At 43.7% G+C, this 27050-nt stretch overlaps 1 protein-coding gene across 1 annotated transcript; it reads left to right on the top strand.

Annotated features, from left to right (window-relative positions):
• The first annotated feature begins 157 nt into the window (after positions 1 to 157).
• nploc4 (NPL4 homolog, ubiquitin recognition factor) lies at positions 158 to 26618 on the top strand. The gene is made up of 17 exons (XM_083634885.1): positions 158 to 289; positions 1079 to 1159; positions 5648 to 5757; positions 6743 to 6982; positions 7116 to 7164; positions 8485 to 8579; positions 8674 to 8797; positions 9972 to 10151; positions 12481 to 12567; positions 14073 to 14144; positions 14248 to 14374; positions 19467 to 19627; positions 21056 to 21127; positions 21910 to 22002; positions 22394 to 22510; positions 23004 to 23106; positions 23227 to 26618. Exons 1-17 carry the CDS (start codon positions 275 to 277, stop codon positions 23391 to 23393), a joined length of 1893 nt encoding a protein of 630 aa, XP_083491011.1. The 5' UTR covers positions 158 to 274; the 3' UTR covers positions 23394 to 26618.
• Positions 26619 to 27050: the final 432 nt, after the last annotated feature.

The following is a 27050-nucleotide window of genomic DNA, read 5'->3' as shown; positions in this document are numbered from 1 at the left end:
CATTTATTTTGTATTTTGTACAAGACTCAGTTAAGACAGTGGAACACACGCTTTTACCGACGACAAAGATTGTTTCGGCCGTGGTATTGGGGGGTGGGACCACAGTGGGAAACTGACGGCCGCTAATGTCTGTAACACCGGTGTTTGCTTGAGTTGTGGTGGGATGGAGTTTCGTTGACAGATAGTAACGTTACGTTAAATTTGCAATTACCGTAATAAAAATTGTCGGCTTAGCAACACAGCGATACCTATTGGGAACACTCACCCGAGCAATATGGCGGATAATATTGTAAGTATGACAGGAGGTTGTATTGTTGTTAGTGAGGAGTCGGGCTCAGCTAACGTGAGCTAGCATATTAGCCGAAGTCCGGAGTGATGAGGCAGCAGAATTAGCTTGCTAGCTAACGTTAGCTACTTATCACTAGCCGGAGAATGACTACTGGGGCCTAGTTCGTAAGCTAACCAGCTCACTGTAGTCTTTGCTACCGTTGGTTACCACGTCCAACATAAAAGAAGCATAGTTGGCTAACGGTGAAGCTAGATCAACAACTGGAAATTCTGAATAAAACTCTGACATATTGTTTAGCATGTTAGCTCAATAGCTAGCCGGGTTAAATTGGTGTTATGTGATTTTCAAAGAGGCGTGCATATTTCTTGTGTGTCGACAAAAAGTGACGTTTTTGTTGACATTATTGAATGAGACCTAACGCCGTGAAAACGTTAGCTATCCAACCATTAATTCGTCGTAACATCTTCAACTATGTGAAGCCACTTGGATGAAAGGTGACGTTAGAAGCTCATGAGCTAACATGACTGTTTTGCACTGTCATCGTTGTCATACTGTCCTGACATTGACACATCTGTCAGAGCAGGAGTTGTTTGAATGAAAGGTAACGTTGTTGGGACATCGCTCTCATGCAGTTTTGTGTTGATCCTATCTTTGCTTTGCAATTCGTTTTTAGACCATTAACACTGGACTCCTGAAACTCAAAGTATTTGAATTGCCATAATGTTACAGACCACTGAATGAATGCAGTATGTGTGGGGTTTAATTTGGGCTCTTTTGTTTCTGATTAAGATGATCAGGGTACAGTCCCCAGATGGGATGAAGAAAATTCCTTCTACCAAGAGGGAGACTGCTGCTGCTTTTCTGAAGAAGGTACTGTTGAAAATGCTACAATTTGGTCAAAGTGGGTCATACATAGGATCAACACCCCATAGGCCTAATACAACACTCCAGTCCTTTTCTTAGACTTCACATTGAGACCACCAATGTCATTATGCCCTGCTCATTCCCACTATTCTTAAGCCCACCTCTGCAATCGTGTTTTTTTCAACACAGCTTTAAGGTGCTATATCTCTATAGCGGTGTTGTCACAAAGTACGCAACCGTTTCCCTGGACTGTGTCTGCTCACTGTTAATTTATGTATGAAGCTCTGCAGGGAGGGCCAGGGCTGTGCAGCGCTGCAGTGCTCCCCTATGCCCAGCTGGCTAACGGGAGGAATCCACTCTGTTTTCATAGTGTGGCAGATGCACTGCTAGTTTGCACAGTTGTGTAGCCTTATTACAGCTGCTTGCTAGGTAGTGGTATTAAGCCCCCGCTTCTACCCCACATATGAGCGTATGGAAGGAAAAGAAGAAGGAGAAACAGGAAATATAGTAAACACTATAAATGTATTTTTTGGTGTTAAAATTGGGTGAGTGTGAAAGAGTAAGCCTATTAGTTTTGTTCTGTCTTAACTCTTTCCCTGCCATTCACGTGATATAACCGCATTTATGAGACAACGCTTCCCCCGCCAATCATGTGATTCCTTGGCAATCTGTGTTTTCGCTGTTATATGATAGGTGGCACTCTTACACACCTTGTTAAGTAGTACAGCACTCCCAGGGTTAAAAACATACGACATGGAGGGTCCGCGAAAAACCAGGAGGCAGAGGAAAGCCACAGTCTCCCATCAGCAAAGCTCCAAGCCTTGTGGTCAAAGCACTGGTTCCCGGCAGCTTTAACCCACCTGACGGCGCTGAGAACACGGACTTGATGACAGCAGGGCAGCCTGTCACTCAAACCAGAAGGATTTTCTCACCAGTCGCTGGCAAATGTAGAAGTTAGTTCTCTCAGGTAGGGCTGTCAAAATTGCCCCAAATTACATTTGAATATTCCTTCTAAACAAAACATATTCGTTCAAATATATTTGAATACCAACAAAATAAGAACAAAAATGCATGCGTGCGTGTCCATACAATGGCAAACCAATACGACCAGAGACAGAGAGATTATATAACTACTCGGTATGTATTGATTTCAACATAAAATAAAATAAAAAATCCATATTTATTCAGTCAGTACTAGTACAGTAGTAGCCTACACTTTTGTAATCTTTTTAAATAACCAGGCAAACGATGTATGTTTTTTATGTTGCTCTCTTGGCCAGGTGTTTTACCTGGTTAAATGTAAAAAAGAAAAAGAGAAATTATGTTCTTTTCATTTTGATATTTGAATATATATTCGAATATAGAATATTCTTTGACAGCCCTACTCTCGGGTATCTTAGTAATCCAGTTTGTCAGCTCTCTCACGTGTAAATTTCAGCTGGTAGATGAGCCCCAGACCTCCAGACACAGAGAACCAGTCGCCTGCCCGGCAAGACGAGAGCGTGCCCCCCCGCCTCGCCTCTCCCGAGAGCGGACTGAATCTCCCTCACGCACTGGTGTTAGCATGAAAGCTGTGACCACCAACATGTTTGGCTGGAAAGGGAAACCAATGCCTATGGGCTGCATAGTTCGGTGTACCACCGGCCAGTATCCGCCCTCAGAGAAATTTGATTCGGTTCAGGATCCTTGAACAGGACTATCGTGCATTTTTCTCAACATTTTTTGTACGGCCGGACATTTTTTATGAACGCGACCTACAAGTGTTTCACTAAAGAACGGCTGAAGCTAGAAATATATATAATGAAAGTAGAAGCTATATTCTTTATTTAGATATTCAGTGTTTACATATTCATAGAACAAGATATTCTGTCGGTCTTGAAAGATTAGTGAAAATGATCAATGATGCTGCCGGTGACTGGCAACTTTTTTTTAAACACTGGCGGGGAAAGCGTTAACATCATAACCCCATAACCCAAAAATAAATGAGATAAATAGGATTTGAATTACCATCATTTAATCTTGAAATCCCAAAATAGAAGAATGATTCTTGAGACTCATCGCAGTGGAGTGTTGCAGGAGCACCTCATTAAAAATTTAAAAAAGGAGAAAAAAAACAAGTATTTTCATCCCCCTATTGTGCCACCAGGGGAATAGAGAACAGTGAGTGTAAGCCAAAGCTGAGCAGAGAAGGTCTGTGAGCCCCACAGGCTATTTATCTCTTAAAGGATGGGTTTACCGATGGGGAATATGAATATATATTAATTCTTAAAAAATCTTAAATTTCGAATCCGTTGAAATTTTTGAAATTGCTTGTTCACAGCCAGAGGAAAAAAAAAATGAAAAAAAAGAAAATTGGGCCAGGTGACGCGTTTCGCGTCGAAACGCGTCACCTGGCCCATTTTTTTTTTTTTTTTTTCATTTTTTTTTCATTTTTTTTTTTCTCTGGCTGTGAACAAGCAATTTCAAAAATTTCAACGGATTCGAAATTTAAGATTTTTTAAGAATTAATATATATTCATATTCCCCATCGGTAAACCCATCCTTTAACTGAGACAAGGAATGAATGGAAGTGAGTCAAGTGACAATAATGTTTTTATCTCATAAAGTTTGACAGTATACAGTAGTACAGTAGTTTCGCCCAGCATCCAGTGATAGCATCTTAAACTGGGTCCTGTTGTTGTGTGGCTTGAGTAAAATAAGTGTTTTATGCTTATAGAGCTTCAAGCCTCACAGCGCAAACATACACTGGATCCGAAAGCAGAGCGGCGCGTGTAAATTAGAGCCCGACCGATAACTGGATTTTTGAGGCCGATACCGATATCAGGGAGCAAAAAAATTCCGATACCGATAATATCGGCCGATATTCTTTTTTTAATTTTGTTTATCAAATTTTTATCCCCCATTAGTGTTAATTTTTAATTTATTTATCCTGGTTGCTGCTCCACCCTCTGCCGATCTGGGGAGAGCCGAAAACTGGCTCCATGCTTCCACATGGGCAGTTAGCCAGCCGCTTCTTTTCACCTGACAGGGGAAGCTTCACCGGTAGGACATACAGTAGCACGTGGGAGGATCACGCTATTCCAACGAGTTCCCCTCCCTCCGAACGGGCGCCCTTAATGACCAGAGGAGGCACCACATCAGCAACCCTCAAATATCAAACACTTGACAAAGATATGAGTTGACATGTATTGAAATATGTAATGTAGGCAGGATATTTTACAGCTTATTAATAAACCCAATGCAATGAAACAGTAAACTTAACTGGGAATTTAATAATTATAAATAACTAGAAATACAAAAACACAATAGAGCAAATAGTTAAGAAAAAATAGCAAATATACACAACATGCTGTCTATAACAAAAAACAAAAACAAAAAATCGGCTATATCGGCGCACCATATCGGCCGATACGATATATCGGTAATCGGCCAATATCGGCCGATAATATCGGCGAACCGATATATCTGTCGGGCTCTAGTGTAAATTCAGCTCGAGCAGGAGCCTGACTGTTCACACCAGAATCGCTCTGTTTTGCCCCCCCGCCCCCCCGCCACTCACAACTTGTACTGACTTCCTGCCTGGCCGGTCTAATCTGTTAACAAGGGCGCAGGAATGGATCTGCCTGCCTGCGCTTCCAGATGTTTTGCGGCACTTCCGTTTCCAGTGTGTTTGCGACGTCAGACTGTCTTTGCTCAGAAGATCGGACAGCATTGCCCTTAAGTTGGGAAAACGACATGTTTCACAACGCCACGTTCATGAATGGCTCGTACATTGGTATTGCTGTTTAGGTCTAAATCCTACATAGTTGTAAGCCATTGGTAGATGGCATATGATGTCTACATGTCATCAGATGTCATGGCATCTATGTCACTATCATGACTAGTACTACTGAGAATATATTCAGCTTCATATCATAAATTCAGTTTTACTGCAAGGGTAATCATCCGCTGATGTATACATTGCACCTCAAAGTTTCACTAAGTGTTGTTGATTTAATTATACCTCAGATGATGAAGTATTAGCATCAGGTTGAGTCCCTGTCTGTCTGATATGAGATGTGATGATGAAACTGCCATTGGATACTCTCTTGGCTCGCTGACTCAGAGTGCTCTTAATAGCTGTGAGACTGGCTTGCTCTGCAATGACCTTATGAGCTGCTCCCACAAGGCAAGCCCACTTTCTCCAATGCCGAGCTGCTCGTTGATAAGCTGCTCTGATAGGTTAATTGGCGTTTGAAGATCGGACACCCATTTACTCAAGCATATTTTTCATTGCTACATTTTGTTCCACAGAGTAGATTCCAAGGAAGGATAATCCACTTGGCTTGATTTAAATTTTGAAAACATAATTTATTTAGATTTTCAACATCAAATGCATTTGATAGCACATAGATTGTAGATCTTGATTGTAGGCAAAATTATGCAATGTTGTTGGAGCTCCTTGTCTTCCCTGCTAACCAGCACACGGCACTCTCCTCTCTCTCTCTGTCTCAGGTGGCCAAAGAGTTTGGATGCAATTCCAATGGCTTCTCCATTTACCTGAACCGCAACAAAACTGGAGAGATCCTGTCCCAGAACAAGAGCCTCAACGTGCTAAAGATCAAGTGAGTGGTAGCAATGTTAATATTAATAATGATCATTTTTAGAAAAGTAAAATAACCTCAAGTTGACAACTTATCACTCCCAATCCTTAAGTTAGATTTAGAGCCTTTTTAGGGTGTTTTCACATAGTCCTTTTTAAACTAACCGAACTCGGTCCTCTTAAAGTGGTCCAACAGAAAAGGGACTTGTATTCACATTGTCAAGTTCATTTGAAAGAGGACTGGGATCTCTTTCTGGTCCACTTCATCTCTGATGGGACCTCAGTCCTCTTTCTCTTCACACTGTACAATATGTACTGATAGATAGATAGATAGATAGGTAGATGGATGGATGGATGGATGGATAGATGGATAGATAGATACTTTATTAATCCTGAAGGAAACTCTGTTGTACAGCAGCTTCTAGTTGTACATACAAATAACAAAGTACAGATAAAAGCATGGTAAAAGACTAAAAAAGAGGCAATAAAAAGATAAGCAAGGTTTAAAAAAAAAAGATAAGAGAGACCAGTCCTGGCAGGGACAGGGCAAGAGAGAAAAGTGCTTGTGTGTATATATATACATTCAAGCATACAAATATACACACACAATACACAATACACAATACACAAATAAAAACTAAAAAACTCAGACCTTTACTGCTTTTGGATTATGGGTAGTTTTCACTATATGTATTGGATAAAAGAAATGCATCTTTCAAAACCTTGTTGTAACATACTCTACATTGCAATGTAAAATATAAAACAATGTAGGTACGGTATGTTAAGTTCTGTTACCTACACAGAGTTCATTAGGCCTATCAGTAAACAGCAAATAGCACCGTGGTCTAAATGGTTTGCGCTTGTTTTATTTCGAATGAGAGCCCAGTTTATGGATTATTTGGCTGCATGTTAGTATAATCATTCATTGTATTTTCTTTGCCACTTGTCTTAGTTTTGTCTTCATTAATTATGTTTTTTCTCTCCCTCCGTCTCATCGCCCTCTCTAGGCATGGAGACATGCTGTACCTGTATCCCTCAGGATCCTCAGGCTCCTCCGGGATGGACATGGACACGGCCACCCCGCACCCATCTTCATCACTACCCTCCACCTCCTCCTCTTCGTCATCCTCCTCTTCATCCTCTTTCATTCACCGCTCTCACTCAGCACCTCAGATCCAGGAGGACGAGATTGATCAGTACCTGGCCAAGCAGGATGGCAAAATCTACAGGAACAAAGATCCACAGCTGTAAGGGATGGTTTTGGATTTGAATTTTCCCCCCACAGACCTTTTACATGAGTAGGTTGAACAGACAAAAGCCAACACAAAGATACAACTGAGCTGGAGATCTCAGTACCTACTGATCCTTTGCTTATTGCAGATGTCGACATGGCGCCCTTGGAAAGTGTGTGCACTGTGTACCATTAGAGGTAAGCACATTTGAGTGTTTTTTGTGTCTTGGCAGCTCAGTGTTAGCACCAACACTGTTAACCTGCAGCTCAGTGTTAGCATCAACACTGTTAACCTGGCAGCTCAGTGTTAGCACCAACACTGTTAACCTGGCAGCTCAGTGTTAGCATCAACACTGTTAACCTGGCAGCTCAGTGTTAGCACCAACACTGTTAACCTGGCATCTCAGTGTTAGCACCAACACTGTTAACCTGGCATCTCAGTGTTAGCACCAACACTGTTAACCTGGCAGCTCAGTGTTAGCATCAACACTGTTAACCTGGCAGCTCAGTGTTAGCACCAACACTGTTAACCTGCAGCTTAGTGTTAGCATCAACACTGTTAACCTGCAGCTCAGTGTTAGCATCAACACTGTTAACCTGGTAGCTCAGTGTTAGCATCAACACTGTTAACCTGCAGCTCAGTGTTAGCACCAACACTGTTAACCTGGTAGCTCAGTGTTAGCATCAACACTGTTAACCTGGCATCTCAGTGTTAGCACCAACACTGTTAACCTGCAGCTCAGTGTTAGCACCAACACTGTTAACCTGCAGCTCAGTGTTAGCATCAACACTGTTAACCTGCAGCTCAGTGTTAGCATCAACACTGTTAACCTGGCAGCTCAGTGTTAGCATCAACACTGTTAACCTGGTAGCTCAGTGTTAGCATCAACACTGTTAACCTGGCAGCTCAGTGTTAGCATCAACACTGTTAACCTGGTAGCTCAGTGTTAGCATCAACACTGTTAACCTGGTAGCTCAGTGTTAGCATCAACACTGTTAACCTGGCAGCTCAGTGTTAGCACCAACACTGTTAACCTGGCAGCTCAGTGTTAGCATCAACACTGTTAACCTGGCATCTCAGTGTTAGCATCAACACTGTTAACCTGGCAGCTCAGTGTTAGCATCAACACTGTTAACCTGGCAGCTCAGTGTTAGCACCAACACTGTTAACCTGGTAGCTCAGTGTTAGCATCAACACTGTTAACCTGCAGCTCAGTGTTAGCATCAACACTGTTAACCTGGCATCTCAGTGTTAGCATCAACACTGTTAACCTGGCATCTCAGTGTTAGCACCAACACTGTTAACCTGGCAGCTCAGTGTTAGCATCAACACTGTTAACCTGCAGCTCAGTGTTAGCACCAACACTGTTAACCTGCAGCTCAGTGTTAGCACCAACACTGTTAACCTGGCAGCTCAGTGTTAGCATCGACACTGTTAACCTGGCAGCTCAGTGTTAGCATCAACACTGTGTTAACCTGCGTCTTCTCACATTTTCTCTCACTTGCCTTCCTCGCTAGCCTTTCGACGAAGACTACCTGAATCACCTAGACCCGCCAGTCAAGCACATGTCATTCCACGCCTACATTCGCAAGCTCACCGGTGGATCTGATAAGTAAGAAGCACCAGCAATTGTTGATTTCCTCAGTGGAAGCTCCCGTGCCCTGCTTGGCAAATGCTAACGTCCTCTGGGATCTCCTCTTCCACAGAGGGAAGTTTGCAGCCCTGGAGAACATCACCTGTAAGATCAGGTCGGGCTGTGAGGGCCACCCTCCTTGGCCAGAGGGGATCTGCACCAAGTGCCAGCCCAGTGCCATCACCCTCAACAGACAAGTATGTGCCCATACTCGTGTTCCTGCAGCGGAGAAGCTTACAACAATGAGTGCAATAGACGCTTTTCACGGGGGCCATTTTGTGTCGAAAAGGCAGAATAAACACAGGTGCAAGCAAAACACTAATGAGGGTTTCCAAATTCCACTCATGGAAGTTGGAAACCCTCATTAGTGTTTTTCTTACGCCTGTGTTTATTCTGCCTTTTCAACACAAAATGGCCCCCGTGAGAAGGGTCTACTGTAGAGTAGATCGCCAAAATTCAAAGAAACCTCTAGTGAGGAGTGTAAAGGTCTTTGCACACAGTCCATTTTTTCGCATGATTTTTCCCCCCCGTCATCCGAGAAAAATGGTTAGGCCCAGAAACCTTGCACACCGAGTCCCATGCAGTTTATTATTATGTCTGTCTATCTATTGGCAATACGAGACAAATATTTGTCCTCTCCTGAGGTATCCACATGACAACATAGGGTGACAGGCAGCAGGGCTGCTGCTGATCTGCAGCAACGGTGATGTGGGCTGGAGAAGGCAGATGGCAGCAGGTCGGGGAATGGTAACCGTATCCTAATGGACAGGTGCTCCATATCCTACTGGACAGGTGCTCCATATCCTACTGGACAGGTGCTCCATATCCTACTGGACAGGTGCTCCATATCCTACTGGACAGGTGCTCCATATCCTACTGGACAGGTGCTCCATATCCTACTGGACAAGTGCTCCATATCCTACTGGACAGGTGCTCCATATCCTACTGGACAGGGGCTCCATAGGCTACTCACCTTCACCTCAGCAAGCCAGGTGCTGCAGCACCGCTCCCCGGGGAGAGGGCCCAGCGAGGTGGAGCTCCTCTGGCACCCTCAAACACAGACACAAACGGGTCAAAAGGCTTTTGACCCATGCGAAAAATGCAGAGATTCGAACCTGTTCAATAATGACGGGTGAAAGTTTCAGAGTCAATGTGTAAACATGAGTGACACAACATGATATTTTAGAATGTGCGACAATTTCGGACGGAAAATACGGACTTGATGTGCAAAAGCCTTAAGGGTCAAGACTAGTAGTGCTTTGTCAACAGCCCTGTGAGCGTAGACCGATCCTGAAAGAGATATGGGTTAAGAAGATAAATACGAGCAAAGGAGAGAGCACATGATTTGATATCTTTTTTTTTTTATCCCAGAAATACAGACACGTGGACAACATCATGTTTGAGAACCACACCATTGCTGACCGCTTCCTGGACTTCTGGAGGAAGACGGGCAGCCAGAGGATGGGCTATTTGTATGGCAGATACACCGAGCACACGGACATCCCTCTGGGCATCAGAGCTGAGGTGGCTGCCATCTACGAGCCCCCACAGGTGAGTGCTGTCTGGATTCAATTTACTGGCTTCCTACACAGGCCTAGAAAGGTATGGTGTAAAAAAAAAATAGAGAGAAAGAAAAAAAAGTACTTTTCAGAGCTTGAAAAGTTAAGAAATTGGATAAACTGTTCTGTCAAGTATTAAAATACTGATGTGTTTTGGACCCCTTGTCATCTCACAAAGCTTTGTATATGATGCTATGTAAAGGCCTTTGAGACATGCTTGTTGTGACTATATAAATCCGTAAGACTGGAATAGGCATTTTCCATATAAACCTTTCACCCTACCCCCAATGCTGTTGAATCAGGTGCTGTGTTAATTGAATTTGCTTAGTCTGATGATACAGTGGATAGAGTTTATAATTCATCATGAAGTACAATAGAATGAGGATTTGGAAGGACTACGTTGTCTCAAAGTGTTAGCGGCCAGTATGGAGGGCATCCTTATTGATGTATCTGGTCAGCTTTTACGACTGTTGTTGAGACACCCATGCGTGAGTGTTGAGCAGCAGCAGCAGCAGCAGCAGCACGGGTCCGGCTTAACTAGGCTTGCCTAGTCTTGTTAGGTACAGGGATGGAAGAACAGGTAGATGAATGTGTCCAGACAGGCATTATGCATTGTAACCTGTAGAGAGGGAGATGCACCATGCGTCATCTAGTAGGCAAATCCGGTGCGTCACAGGAGCGGGACAGCAGCAATAAAGAAGGAAGGATTCTGGAGCAGCTCGAACACTTCAATGCCTTTTATTAGGTGCACTGGTGCAGAGTATAGACTACTATAGACAGTCTATACTAGACTGCACCTGCCACCTAATAAAGGCAATGCATTGTTACCTGTTCCATTTGAACAGTTTAACAAATTGTGGGAAATCTATGTACAGAAATGTGTGTAGATGTGCATCATCTGCAATTGGTTTGCAAATTAACACTACAATATTAAACTGATCCAATGTGATCAGACGCTGAAACGACGACATCAAGAATGCCCAGTTGTAATAACCGTGGGTAAATACAGGGGGCAGTAGACTCAAAGGTGGATGAATGCAAAAATAGACTCAGAGCAGCAGTTTTGAGTGTTCAAGCTAATGTTTTGAAGAAAGTGTGGTTATTTCATGTTTTTGTTGAGATTTTTTGCTACTATGACATATCTAAAAAAAAAAAAAAATTTCATTGTTGCCAATAGTATAGTCAGTCATATGTCCATAAGTCTAATAGGAGTGTTTATCAGTTACTTGGTACAATTAGTATGCTATCACTGAAGGTCCTTGTTCAGCAGCTCCACACTCCACAGTATTTTTCTTTTCAAATTGGTCTCACCACTCTTTATTACCGGTATATATTTGACCCTTTCCTGTCATTATTGTTTAGTTTCACCTTTTTAAGTTTTTGATTGATTGAATGAATATATTTGATCATCTTAAAAGGAAGTACATGAGTAAGATTCAGCCAGACCAATATCTTGACCTACTGTTTAAAAATAAAGCTGAGGGGTGCAGGTTTTTTATTTATGTAGACTAGTTAACTAGTCTATAAGTAAGAAAACAGCCAAAACTGAGCGCAATTTAATCTATAAGGTTAAAACGTCAGAAAAAATATTGCGTGTATTTAAGAGCCATTTGAAACTGTTAAAATTATGTTTGTCAATATCCAAATCGTGTGTGATGCTTCCACTGTTTATTATGAACATTGCACATCAGAAAACATGACCACTCACCTCAGCACCGTGTATTCAGGCTCAATATAGTATTTAACTTTCGGAAGCCTTTGCCTTCAAAAAAGTTGAGTGGAAGCATCTTCCGCAGTCACTCATTGCCATATGAGCTGCGTTATCTTGTGTGGCTAACGTGTTAGCAGTGCTGCTAGCTAGCATCAGGCCTACTACTGGATCAAAATACTGACAAACTGCGCTGGTTTTACAAGATGTCACTTCCGCTCCTTTGACTACTAACGTTACAACCAATGGTCCACTTACACTAACACATGCTAGTTTGTTTACATCCAGCCATTAGAGGAGGGGGGCTACCGTAGTGGCTGGTGGCTGTGTAAAGACGCAACAGTTACCGCCGTTATTATTATGAGCATTTAATTATTAGTTTAACTGACTAGTATTTTGGTGCAGACTTGCAAGGGTAGTGGACATTTAAACGTTTAACTAACTAGTCGCCTGCATCCCTAGTGCTTATTTCCATTGTGGTCCTCAAGAGGGGTGGGGGTTGTTAAAGACATTATAGCATCCTGCACAGACCGAGCTGTAGGTCTCAACACTGACGTATTCCATTCTTATATAGCATGAGTTGGTTTCACCATTCTTCCCTCATACGTTTCAGAATGCCACTCAGAACAGCCTGGAATTGCTGGAGGATCCCAAGGCTGCAGCTGTGGACGAAATCGCTGCCAAACTGGGCCTGTGCAAGGTTGGGCTGCTGTTCATGCTGTCTGCTTTATTTGAAAATGTAGCTCTATATAGCTTCAAAAAGGCACATGAATAAAACCTGACGACACTTAGCTGATCTGCTGTCACTAAGTGCAGCTGTTTTAAATGACACTGTTTCCTAGCTTTGCTCCCACACTCAGTTCTCCCTCCAGCAGTATGACCAATTTTGAATCTTGAACTTGGTGGACTTTTGCCGGCAGTGGTGGGTGATGTCATTTGAGATATAGTACAAAAACAGTTACTTAAGGTGCGTTCACACCGACCTATTAAAGTTTTTCGCTGGCATCGAGTTTACATACAAAGTCAATGCAAACGAGCGATTGAGCGTATATTCGCCAGGGAGAAAAGTCGCCGGGCGTCCGAGCGACAGAGACAGAGCAATAGGGTGAAAATTCGCTCGTCGCCCGAGAGGAAATATCCCAACTCGAGCGAAACTTCGCTGGCAAAAGTCGCTTGCCGCCCAATGCTGATTGGCTGCCGTGTGAGTCAAGGATCACACTGCCTTGGAACAAACCGCTGATTTATTATTATTAGTGTGGCAACAAACCGCATTGACAGGCTGACAGCTGACATGAAGTGAAGTCTGTACTACCGGTAAAGACCCACAAGCTTGCGTTAGGAGCACGCTGATAGGCTCAGCTTGTAAACAAATACGGCGGCTCGTAGTGGACAAACATCATGACATTGCGTTTTCATCCTGATTCCTGTCTAACGTTAGCCAGATGTCCGTCAATTCTTGTGCCTGTTGACGAGCGATTTAAACACAGCGACAGAGCGATTCCAAAAGGTTGAATCGAGCGACGGGGAGAAAAATAAATATCTCGGTGTGAACACAGCTTTACTGTACTTTAACATTTTGTTAATTATAGCACAGGTATCACAGTTGAGTATTATAACATATTTTTCAGTATTTTGTCATATCGTCAAGAATTTAGTTATCAGAAATACCCTGAAATATTGTGATATAATTTGAGGGCTCTATCGCCCACCCCTACTACCATTATAATGTTTGTACTGGTGTACTGCACACTACTAGATGTATCTTTGGGTCTGCCTAGCTTGCCCATTCCTTTCCATTACGTCATTTGGCAGACGCTTTTATCCAAAGCGACTTACAATAGCACCAATGGTCAGAGAGGGCGAGCAGCTATCTCAAGTGCACGAGGCTGTCATCAATATGGTGGCATTCTCAGAATTCCTGTAGCTTCATAGTGCCATGGCTCAAAGAGGTTCCATATGTTTCCCAGGCCATAACGTACCAAGCCCTTATATATCATGTGCTTTTCTTGATTGAGTGCAGAACTTGTGCTGTGTATGGATGGACAGCATTGGCCTTTTTTTGTATCCTGGATGTGGTGCCACTGTACTGTTTATGGGTCACCCATCAACACAATCACACATCACAATCATAGAATCTATGATTGTGATGTGTGGATTAGTAGGATTCTGCTGTAATTCCCCTATTTTCTCTCCTCGGGCCTGTAGGTGGGATGGATCTTCACTGACCTGGTCTCTGAGGATACAAGAATAGGCACTGTACGCTACAGTAGAAACAAGGTGAGGAGCCATATAACTCTACGCACTTACGTATTTCAGGCTAAAGCAGCAGTGAGACCTGCTCCTTTCGCATCCTAATGATTCTCCTTACCTTTGTTATTAGGACTCATACTACCTAAGTGCGGAGGAGTGCATCACAGCTGGTTACTTCCAGAATCGATATTCGAATCCCTGCAGACTCTCCAGAGACGGCAATTTTGGCTCCAAATTTGTGACCGTGGTGGCAACAGGTAAGTGGTTGGCTACTCTGAGGTGAAATTGGCCTTGAGTGCCGAGCAGAGCTCACCATGATAATTGCCATTCCTCGCTCACGGAGCGGTCCGTTCCACCCACCCTGCCGCTCACGGCCGCTCCGCTCCGCTCCATACCGCTCAACACACACTTCACACAGCTCCGCCCCAGGATTTGTAGGTTGCTGTAGTAATTGCACTTGTTTCAAGTTGCCCATCCTTTCCGCAGCTCCAATTAGGCAGCAAGGCATGAGCCAGGGAGAAAGAAAGGCGAGCGGAGAATTGGCAAACAAAGTTGGCGATGGCAGAGGATTGAAGGTATTTTCTGATAAGTTTCACAGCGGTTATGTTTGGAAAGCACAAATGAACACATCCACACCTCCAAAACCCTGTGGGAAGGTGATGTTTCCAGGTTTTCTGTGTGTTATGACACACATGCAGCCTGTCTACAGTGCACACTCAGAGAGAAAGAGAGAGGGAGGGATGAGCTGAATCACGTGACAGAATAAAACAAAAGAAGAAGAGAACAATCTAGGAAGCACTCGGACATGCTTCCACATGTTGTGAGCGGATGGAGCGGCTGATCTGACGCTGCTCCAACCTTCGCTCACCTCACCAGACACGGCCAGTTGTGCCTGTAGGAACATCTGACCAAGCTCGGCTCTCCTCGGTGGTAGCTGTGTGTTTTACCTCCACACTACCCAGGCGCCACAGGAACTAAGTTCAAGCACCAGTTTTGGTCCTCAGTGGAAAGGGGGCTAATGACATCATGTTTGTTTTCAATCTGACTCTGGATCAAACCATTATTAAAATAACAAAAACGAGTCATTGTCACAACAACTTCACTTTACTGCTTATTGACCACCTAGTTGCACTCTGCAGAAATATACATCCCATTTAGTGTCTTCAGAAGCATGTGAGGTGCGTCTGTTGTTCCTCAATCCCGTCGAGCAGCCAGGTACACGTTGGACTTAGTTTTGAGGCCAGTGGAGTAACCTAATACAAAACAACATTCAAGCTCTCTGAGGCTCTTTGTTTGCTCTGTGTGTTCAAGCCAAAGTGTTGACACTCCTTCCATTACAAAGCTGCAAGACCTCCTCTTACACTATACCTGTTCCCTAAAAGACCTCCTCTGACAGTATACCTGTTCCCTAAAAGACCTCCTCTGACAGTATACCTGTTCCCTAAAATACCTCTGACAGTAGACCTGTTTCCTAAAAGTCCTCCTCTGACAGTAGACTTGTTCCCTAAAAGACCTCTGACAGTATACCTGTTTCCTAAAAGTCCTCCTCTGACAGTATACCTGTTCCCTAAAAGTCCTCCTCTGACAGTAGACTTGTTCCCTAAAAGACCTCCTCTGACAGTATACCTGTTTCCTAAAAGTCCTCCTCTGACAGTATACCTGTTCCCTAAAAGTCCTCCTCTGACAGTAGACTTGTTCCCTAAAAGACCTCCTCTGACAGTATACCTGTTCCCTAAAAGACCTCCTCTGACAGTAGACCTGTTCCCTAAAAGTCCTCCTCTGACAGTAGACCTGTTCCCTAAAATACCTCTGACAGTAGACCTGTTCCCTAAAAGTCCTCCTCTGACAGTAGACTTGTTCCCTAAAAGACCTCTGACAGTATATTTGATTGATTGATTGATTTTCTTTATTTAAGTGTCATGCTTCGAATGAAGCCCAGCCCACATGGGCTTACAGGACACTTTTACTGTTCATCATTTAAACAAACAATGATCAAAACATAAAACCAACAGAAAACACCCAAAATACATACAGTAAAGTTGTACAGCATGAAAACCACCACCTGAACCTACTTAAAGAGCTGTGCTTGCCTTTTATTTCAGGCCCTAGAGATAAAGTTAGCAGTCTTAAATACCTCAGTCTTAAACAACCACTCCAACTTCTGGCCATCATCTGCCCAGAAGAGCTCAGGTCTTTGCTTTTGCATTTCGTCAAATAAGGAAATCCTCAAATCATCATATAAAGTACAATAAAACATGAAATGAAACTCATTTTCAACATCCTTTAGATCACAGACATTGCATATCCTGTTCTCTTCTGGTATAGCTGTGAACCGCCCTACTTCAATGGCAAGAGGCAGAATACCAATTCTCAGCTGAGCACATAAAGACCTCTGGTTTCTGGTTAGAAAGGAAGTGACATACAGTAGGGCTCAGGACCAAAACGCTGCTTCATCTGAACATATGATCTAAGCTTAGGTTTAGACCATATGTCATTTGCCCATCCCTCTCTGTAATTAAGAGATAACTTTTGTTTCAACATATTAACATTACAGCAAAGCATGTTGTGAAAAATATATGCCAGTTCTGCCTCTCTAAGAATAGAACAAATTTCCTTTATCCAGGGGTGACTATGAGCCTTGTCCCAGTTGAAGACCTTCTTTGTTAACCTACTCTCTGGCATATTAATGAAGCGGTTCCATAGCCGTATCATTTCTCCCTTTAGTCTAATCTCCACCGGTTCCCAACCCATATCACCCTGTATGGCAAGAATAGGGGCAAATGCATGTACCCCAAGGAAGCATCTTATGGCTCTATTCTGGATGGAATTTACTTTTTTGGCATCCTTGCAACCCCATACTCCAGCTGCATAACTAAAAACGGGACAAACACATGCTTCATAAAGCTGTGAGTATGTGGAATAGCCAATGTCTTTACAGAATTTCACTTTACCTATTATTGATATAGTAGTAGTATAGTATAGTATACCTGTTTCATAAAAGTCCTCCTCTGACAGTATACCTGTTCCCTAAAAGTCCTCCTCTGACAGTAGACTTGTTCCCTAAAAGACCTCCTCTGACAGTATACCTGTTCCCTAAAAGTCCTCTGACAGTATACCTGTTCCCTAAAAGTCCTCCTCTGACAGTATACCTGTTCCCTAAAAGACCTCCTCTGACAGTAGACCTGTTCCCTAAAAGACCTCCTCTGACAGTATCAGGAGAGCTTTAACCTGACGCTGCCAAGATGGATGGAGGTTGTTTCACATTTGAATTTGTGAACTCCATACCGCCCCATCTGGCAGAGTCAGGTTAGGAGAACTCAGTGGTGACTTCATTCTACACATTTAATGCCAGCTTGGGCAAACTCCTCTCTGTGTTACTTTCCCTTGTGTAAAGAAGTACCGTAAATTCCGGACTATAAGGCGCACCGGTATATAAGCCGCAGCAGCAAAATTGACTGTTTTTTACATATATAAGCCGCACCGGACTATAAGCCGCGGGTGTTTTGATGTTTAATTACCATATGTAAGGGTTCGTGCACAGAGAGGAATGTCGGGAAAGAGATGGCTGTTTGGGGAAGCTCCCATTTATTAACATTTCAACAAAAGGTGCTGTCAACAATCAAACCAGGTACCGTAATCCTTGTCTTCATCTTTTAGGTGAAGGTGCAGCGTCAAAAACAGAGTCAGAGTCAAAGTCAAGTCACTAATCCTCGTCTTCCTCTTCTTCCTCCGTACTGAAACCAGCAAAGTCCTCAACTTCAGTGTCGGAAACGAACAGGTTCAGGGTGGCTTCGTCAACCACTCTCCTCTCTCCTTCGTTGTCACTCTCAAAACCAAGGAACTCCTCTTCGTCACTGTCGGTGTCGGAATCGAACAGCCTCTGAAGGCGCCCAGCTGTGCCGGCGTCATCATCACGCAGCAGTCCAGCCTTTCGGAACCCGAATGGAGTTTGTGGTCTTGATGGCTGCTTTCACGGAATCTGTTATATGAGCCCTCATGCTGTCGAGAACGAGCAAAGCTTTTTTTTGGTGAAAGAATCCTCCAGGGCGCTTGACGTAGCACTCAGCCAGCCACTCCTTCATGACACTTTCCATCATCCACCCTTTCTTGTTGACTCTGAGGCATATCCCACTGGGAATTTTCTCTTTCGGCATCGTAATCCGCTTAAAAATCACCATTGGCGGCAGCTTTACTCCAGATGCAGAGCAGGCCAGAACACAAGTGAAATTCGTTCTCTCGTGCCCAGTGGTTCTCAATGTGATCGACGATTCACCTTTCTTGTTAACAGTCCGAGTGAGTGGCAGGTCGAACGTCAAAGGCACTTCATCCATATTTATGATCTGCTCCGGTTCGATGGAATATTCCTTGATCTTCCTTTGTGTGAATTCGCCGAAGTTTGTGATTTTCTCCTGGTAGTCGGGGGAGGGAGTTGTTGGCCGAGTGGCCGTTTGCTTACCGTAATTACCATATGTAAGGGGTCACGCACAGAGGGGATTGTCGGGAAAGAGATGGCTGTTTGAGGAAGCTCCCATTTACCGTATTACCGTAACATTTCAACAAAACAACATAACACAACACCACCTTTGTTTATTTTTACAGTGCACACAGTGTCCGCGGTGTGGTGAAAAGAGGGCAAGAGAGGAAATTAAAACAAGTGGATTTATAGTTAGAAAGAGTGCTAAAAAAGAGAGATTTTATTTGTATTTTTTTTTTCTTTCTGAAAAAATCCATAGATAAGCCGCACCGTTATATAAGCCGCAGGGCCAAAAAACGGGGAAAAAGCCGCGGCTTATAGTCCGGAATTTACGGTAGTGTGTTTTTCAAATTATGTTTATAGCGCAGACAAATATTTGGATTATCTATTGACAGACAACCTAAATTGGTAGTAGCCTCCCCATTGTCCTTTAATCGTAATTGTGATGTATTATTCCAATTTATTTTTTAGTTGTTTATTTTTGAGTTGTTTATTAGACAGGACAGTAGGCAGACAGGAAGGGTGGGGATAACATGCGGCAAAGGACCACGGGTCGGATTCGAACACGTGAAGGACTAGCCTTTGTGGTACGCGTTCTACCAGGCGAGCCACTGGGATGCCCTGAGTATTTAGGACTTTGCATGACTATTTATTTATTGTTGGGACAGTTACTGTTGATGGTGATAGCTCAGGAACCCCCAAGGGCCTTAAGCAGGTATAGGATGATTGTACTACTTAAATAGTTAGTATTTATTCACATTTATACAATTTGAAAATGGAAATAATCCTTCAGCCAACAATAAGGGGAAACTGTATAACTCTTCTAACAATTCTACAGGTTAATATATTTGTCTGCTCCTGTGCTCTGTGTGCAGGTGGCCCAGACCAACAGGTGCACTTTGAGGGCTACCAGGTGTCCAACCAGTGCATGGCTCTGGTGAGGGACGAGTGCCTACTGCCCTGTAGAGACGCCCCGGAGCTGGGCTACGCTAAAGAGTCCAGCCCCGAGCAGTACGTACCGGACGTCTTCTACACGGTAATAAGCCATACACCACACAGCTACAGGCTTATAGCTGCACACATACAGGGAGAAACACACACAGGCAGCCGCCACTATGATATTACACGTGTATAGTGATAGCATAAGATCCAAATCCATTGTCTGAGAATTCCAGAAATGATCAGACTGCATCTCTATAATGATGCCTTCTGAATGAAAGTGACGTGTTGTTGAGGACAGCCATTCAGCCAGTCAGTCTATCCAGATGTTTGTTTGAGAAGTCTCCTCATACAGAATCAAATTCATATGCCATCCCCTACTAAGTAAGGGACCGTTCAATATTTAGGTGGGGTAGGGTGAAAAAGGGGCGAGGGCATTTTGATTTTATTTTGAGTACTAGGGGAGCAAGGTATTTTATTTTTAGATGGGGGAGGGCATATAAAGTTTTTTATTTTCTGTTTTGCATTGTGTTTTGCTATACTGTATGTTTTATATATCTGTCCACCCACCCCCACGCAAATGGTTTCTTCTTAGCCGTGTGAACACACTGGAAGCGACACGAAGTGTCTGAAAGCGCAGGCAGTTTAATTTCCTTGCCCTTGTTAACAGATTGTACCGGTCACACCGGCCGCAGTGCGGTGCTTGTTAACAGATTGTGGTGTAACAGTGCGGTGCTTGTTAACAGATTGTGGTGTAACAGTGCGGTGCTTGTTAACAGATTGTGGTGTAACAGTGTAACAGTGCGGTGCTTGTTAACAGATTGTGGTGTAACAGTGCGGTGCTTGTTAACAGATTGTGGTGTAACAGTGCGGTGCTTGTTAACAGATTGTGGTGTAACAGTGCGGTGCTTGTTAACAGATTGTGGTGTAACAGTGCGGTGCTTGTTAACAGATTGTGGTGTAACAGTGTAACAGTGCGGTGCTTGTTAACAGATTGTGGTGTAACAGTGTAACAGTGCGGTGCTTGTTAACAGATTGTGGTGTAACAGTGTAACAGTGCGGTGCTTGTTAACAGATTGTGGTGTAACAGTGCGGTGCTTGTTAACAGATTGTGGTGTAACAGTGCGGTGCTTGTTAACAGATTGTGGTGTAACAGTGCGGTGCTTGTTAACAGATTGTGGTGTAACAGTGCGGTGCTTGTTAACAGATTGTGGTGTAACAGTGCGGTGCTTGTTAACAGATTGTGGTGTAACAGTGCGGTGCTTGTTAACAGATTGTGGTGTAACAGTGTAACAGTGCGGTGCTTGTTAACAGATTGTGGTGTAACAGTGCGGTGCTTGTTAACAGATTGTGGTGTAACAGTGCGGTGCTTGTTAACAGATTGTGGTGTAACAGTGTAACAGTGCGGTGCTTGCTGCCTGCAGCGATGGTGTCTCTGGTCTGCGCGAGCTGTGAGCGATTGTGTGCAGCCAGGCAGGAATTCCGTACAAGTTGTGACTAATGATTTTCTCCTTCCACTCAACAGGATAAAGACAAATTTGGAAATGAGGTCACATTTCTAGCTCGGCCTCTTCCTGTGGAGTACCTTATCATAGATGTAAGTATTTGTCCATGTTCACTAGATGATTTGTATGCCTCCGCCTGCATTTGCCCTGGCCGGAGGAATTTTTCGGGTTGTCCATCCGTACGTCCGATGCTCGTTAACCGATATATCGGGATCGCCTTGACAGAATCTCTCCAAATTTGATGATGATCAGTAAGGGAGCTGGGCTAAGGAAAATGGGCAGTAGCTAGGGATGGGACGGTCGTAGAGAGTTGGGGTTCGACGGGTGGCTAGGGGGATGTGGGTGGTGGGATGTGATGAGGCAAGGGGTGGGGCTAGGGGGAAGGGGCCATAGCTAGCTAGGGAGAGTCAGGGTTCGAGGGGTTGCTAGGGGCAGTGGCTCGGGGGATGTGGGTGGTTTAAGGTATTCCTTGTAATTGTATTTTGTGGTTTTGTGTTGTGTTGTTGTAACTTCTGTTTGCTGCTTTCTTGGCCAGGGCTCCTTTGTAAATGAAAATCTCAGTGTGACTCACCTGGTTAAATAAATAAAGGTTAGATTTACGGTTAGGGTAAGAGTAGGACCATTTTCCATGTTGAAAATGATTAGCCATGTTCTTGAGGTATCCCCTAAAGTTCCATAACGCTGAATGGCCACAACACTGCACTGTGGGCTTCAAGGTATTTGTGCTTGTATGAGCCTAGACACACATGGTGGTTATTTCTAGTTTGTTTTGGCAGCATTCATTTGTGGAGTTCTTGTAGTGTAGTTAGTTCATATGTTGGCTTTGGTAATATAATGGGCTTCTAAATAAATTACTAATTTTCTTCTTCCACAGATAACTACCACTTTCCCAAAGGACCCCCAGTACACCTTCTCCTCCACGCAACGTTTCCCCATAGAGAATCGTGATGTCCTGGGAGAGACACAAGTAACTAAGTTCACAGATAGACTCCTGTTTATCCAAACCTTCTCACCTCAGAGTTTACCTGTCTCAATGAATAGGCATATTCATAAGCAACAACAACAAAATGACACGGCAATGTGATTTTGTTTTTCGTAAGCATGTATGTGGTCATGTTTATTTGTTACAGCTTCTTGGCTGTAGCAGCTAACTACACAAATAACCCACATACTTATGGCGCACAAGGCTCTTGTTACATTGTTTCTCTTCTCTGACTTCCTTCTAACCAAAAGCTGTTAACCTGTCATGATCAGTCACAGCTTAGCACCAGAGAAAATCAGGGTCACTTTCAGAATCCAAACCCTTGGGGGTCAGAGGAAGATATACGTCTTGACCATGTTTTTTTTTATGTCCATAGGATTTCCACAGTTTAGCCACATACCTCTCCCAGTGCACCTCCGCTGTATTCCTGAATATCGTCTCAGACTTCCATCTGCTCCTCTTCCTGGTCACCAATGAAATCATGCCGCTGAGAGTAAGTCAACACGTCACCTCAAGCACACATCTTTCTTTGGTTGTGGATCCGTCATGCAGCAAAAGGCTTTGATTATGGCCACATTTTTCTCCAATCTGGAAGTGCTTACTGGTGTCGGGATGTTTTCACTCACTCCCTTTGTTCATGCTGCTTACATTTACAATTGGCCTTTGGCCGCCATGACTATCAAAAATGTGTCATTGGCAAAAACTCATTTAGTGATGTCTTTTTTTGTGTGTGTGCTTGACTTTGTTTCCCTTTTATACCCTCAAACAGCATAGCACTTAGATGATGTAAGTTACTTAATAGGCCCGTAGATCAAACATTGATCGGTCGACTAGATTTGCACGTCTCCAGTAACATCCTCAACAACCCCGGAAAATCCCAACAAATGTGGAAACGGACTTGCAAAATGGGTTCTAGCTGAAGTTGTGTTTTTTTGTTGTTGTTGAAGTATGTCCTCTGATCGAAGTATCTGCGTTGCTTCGTGCAGGACAGCATCGGACTCGTACTAGATGCAGTGAAGACCTCCAACGAGGACCTGGCACAGACTTGGAAGAAGTCCGAGCAGTGGGCCACCGTCGAGCAGCTGTGTGGTAAGTCAACTGCTTCTCGAGGAGAGGGCGCACAGTGCCACACTCGGCTCTGACTCAAAGTTTCAACTTGGTTTATGCAGTGTACTAATGCATGTTATTCTCCTCTCCCTGTCCTCTCAGGTACGGAGGGTGGGCAGCCATCGAGCTCTCAGGAGTACGGAGCCATGGGCGGCGGCGGTCCCTCTGTCCCTGCCTCGTCCTCGGCCATGTGGTCCTGCCTCCACTGCACCTTCATGAACCAGCCCGGCACGGAGCACTGTGAAATGTGCAGCCTGCCGCGCAGTTAAAGTCCCCGTGCTTCTCCAGTCCCCCGCTCTCCCCCAGTGCCCCCTAATCTTCTCCAGCCCAGCCCCGCCCCCCTATCTTAACTCGCCAATGACATCACCACGCCGCCCGGGACCAGCTGCCAGATTGGGATGGCCCGCCCCCCCCGCCCACCTCTTAGCCCCTGTTCTTCCCATCTCACAGACTCCTGTGGGGTAGAAAAAGAGGCGCAAAGGGATGCACTCGTTTACACCAAATTCAATGAGTAAATAAAGTAAAACTGATGACTGTGTTTTTGTATCCCTCTCACAGTGGCTCTGGCGAGTGGCGGGGTACGTTTTAGGTCAAGCACTTTGGCTAAGGCTCCTTCCTTCAACCCATGGCCCCCCGAATAATCCCCTCTTGGCTCAAATAAATATCGCTGTGACTCAGGACAACAGCAAAGACTCTCGTGTTTGGATGTTCTCTTTCACATCAGTGCCCCTCTTCTCACAATATATTCTGGAAATCTGTTGTGTAAATAATACATTTGAGGAATGATCATGTTATTTAATTGAGCTTTTCTTCTTCTTTTTTTTTATCCGATTGTAATTGTAGCGATAGCTTGGAATTTTGAAACTTCAGTTTGGACTTTGCTCGGTTAGGTTTTTATAGGTCTCGGTCACTTCCACAGTCCCTTACTGTACAATCAAGTGCTCCCCACTTTCTCTCCATCGCTCCCCTCCTGCCTGTGCTTCTTTCTTACTTTCTTGCTGGCGCCGGTCCAGAGGGGCCCGACCAGAACAAATGGTCCACGTCTGATGGGCCCCTATGGGTTTCCTTCACTTGGGTCTTCAAAGGCTTCGGCGCTCAAAGTGCTAGAGGTCGCAGGTCACTGTGGGGACAGAAAGAGGCCTAACGTTACACTTGTCTCATCAGTCCAATGTGTTGCACATCTGGAAGTGGGAGGAAGATGGAGTTTAAAAAAAAGTAGGAGGCATGGTGAGCTTAAATAAGTGCAGGTGAGCGTTGCCTCTGTTGAGTTTTGCAGAGGACTACAGTATTCCCTGTTAACTAGAGAAAGGAACTGGAGCTTATTCCAGCAGGTGTAGATTGACGTCATGAGTGATGTCCACCACACAATCCAGAATGCTTTTTCCCTTCCACATAGGCCATGTTCCCACTACAGGCATATCCGATTTGCTGCTAAAGTCACTCATCATTATCTTGCTTGGTTTCCCAAATCTGATTTGGGAGAGTGTCCGCACTGCCACAAATGTGATTTGGGCAAGTGTTCAAGTCGGATCTGTGTCCAGACGCAATGAGCCTATCTGCATGGGTTGCTAGGATAACGACATAGCATCAGTAAACAACTAGCTCTGAAGGTGCTTTCCACACTCTCAAATCTGATTTGGGTGATCAGCGCGTCCACACTGAAGACCCATCAGTCGAATGCAGATTGGAACTACCTCCATATGTGGTTTGGGACAAGTGACACAAATCAGACTTGGAGCGTCCAGACTCATAAAACCAATCTGGATTGAATCATTAATGGGTCATTTAAGTTCACAAATCGGATTTTCGTCAAATCAATTCCGTCATGCTACAGAAGGGTGCAGAACCTGACAATGTGAAAAGCACTTCTTCTCTTCAGTAGCACTAGGTGTATAGGTCACTTAATATACAGTCAGCAGCAGGCAATGGATAGTGGGTTAAAACGGGTTTTCTTTTCCATGTTAAAATCTGTCATTTTTATCTTGTAAGAATAATATTGGGACCGCTATTTTTCCACGTAATTTAAGTAATGAAAGTTCAATTTTGGTTGCCCACCGCTAACGACAATACTTTGAGTTACTCTAGCATACAGCACAAGGAGTAACCACTCCTAATTTCCATATACAGTTACAGGTATGTGGCAACCCTTTGCAGGGGTGTCCAACTCATTTTGGCCAGACAAAGAAAAGCAATCATAACAACAAAACCTCCAGATTTTCCAGTTTATTTTAGTGTAAAGAATTACAACTACATTTTAAGGACACATTTCCGTGTAGGTTATCTCTGCCACATCAAACAAATGATCAAATCTACTGTCTAACTGCATTACAACTGAACTGTGCAATTCTCTATAGTCACGGGCAATGAAAATAGTTTACCATTTAGACTTAATATTTAACTTGCTCCTGAAACCTGGTACCTCTTAGCCTTAACAAGTGCATCACATTGGATTGAAGGACTTCTCAGTGCAATTTTTAAGCTTTGCAAAGTCATCCTGTGGGCCGGTTCTGACCCCTGGGCCGTATGTTTGTCACACCCCTGCTTTGCAGGCAGTGTGGTTCCGGAACCAAGGTTTTTGGTTGGTACCATAGCCCATAGCCTGGATGTAGTCTGTGGCCTGGGCAGAGGTTTAAGATGCTGCATTAAGGGCTAAGCAGAGCATCTCAAAGGATGTCAACAGTCAATGTAATATTGATGAGTAATAAACAGAATACAGTAGTTGTGTATGAGGTATGTGACCAAAATTACTTTGGATGACTTCAATGTATTTACATTTTTCATGCTCATCTGAAATTACGTGGAGTAGGCTACTGCCCAGATATTTTTCAAACATGGTTTACTAGAAAAGCAAAAATCAATAGCTGACAACCTGCACTTTCCCCTAATCTACAGCTTTTGAATAATATTAACTTATGTAGTTTTTGACTAAAATAATCACTTTTAGTCCACTGTTCAATACGTCTGCCACTGGCTGTAGATGACTGATTTCAGTTCACATGGTTCTTCGTTCCATCACTACTTTTCATGTTTAACTGCCCCCATAGTTTTGCTTCAACTTTGTGCATTGAATACCTCAACGTTTACCAACTTTAATAAACTATGTCCACACTTGGCTTGCCCAAAGGATGCTCAGAATGGCAAGAGGACTGAACGTGTCACTGAAAGTATTAGAATTAGCTTTCAGTGGCCTTTCAGTTAAGAGGATGAGTCATGGGCTGCAAATCTTGCTAATTATGAGATGTGTGTTTTTTTGTAAGAGCTTGACAGTTAATTCCATTGAAGTGAGTGTATATTTTTAGTTGTAGATTCATTTGAAAATTGTTGCATTGTTTTGTTTTGGCCACTTATATAATTTTTGCCTGTGTGAATTGAGAGCGATTGTCTGATGTCATGGCTTTTTTTTCTTTTTTTAATTAATCCAGGGGAGGTTTGCTGAGCAAGCATGCTCTTGGAGTCTTGAGGTAACTGGGGACCCTGAAAAGTTGTATGCTGTGTTGACCTGGATTTGAAACAAAATAAATAATGAAAGAAAATCTGATTTGTTGGTTGATGGATAGATCACTCATAATTCCTCAACATTGACAATGTGCTGCCAGTTTGCTAGTCATGGACATAAAGTTCCCTTGGTCTCTTGAATGGAGGTCAACCTGGTTTTCATCATTGTGTGCACTTCAACCACCACATCTATCAAGTACATTACATTAGATGAGGTTTTTGAAGAGTGCCTCGCCCCCAGTTCTTAACCAGGCATTTGGATGGAAATACTTCCCCCCCCCCAATATTTTATTTTAAATGTTTCTGAACAATACACGAACAGGACACACATCAGGCTCGGACACAGGAATAAGGGGGGGGGGGGGGGGGGGTCATAACATCCAACACCACAAGGCGGTGCCACCAGCCGCCCAAGGCGCCTATGTGTTTAT

The sequence above is a fragment of the Poromitra crassiceps genome (genome assembly GCF_964638095.1).
Source record: "Poromitra crassiceps genome assembly, chromosome: 4".
In the NCBI taxonomy this organism is placed as follows: domain Eukaryota; kingdom Metazoa; phylum Chordata; class Actinopteri; order Beryciformes; family Melamphaidae; genus Poromitra; species Poromitra crassiceps.
This window is presented reverse-complemented; position numbering and strand designations above follow the sequence as displayed.

Bases quoted from the DNA above. Each gene is read 5' to 3' on its own strand.
- nploc4 (XM_083634885.1), top strand. The intron at 1,160-5,647 runs GTACTGTTGAAA...TCTCTGTCTCAG, and splicing joins CTGCTGCTTTTCTGAAGAAG to GTGGCCAAAGAGTTTGGATG. The intron at 8,798-9,971 runs GTATGTGCCCAT...TTTTTATCCCAG, and splicing joins CCATCACCCTCAACAGACAA to AAATACAGACACGTGGACAA.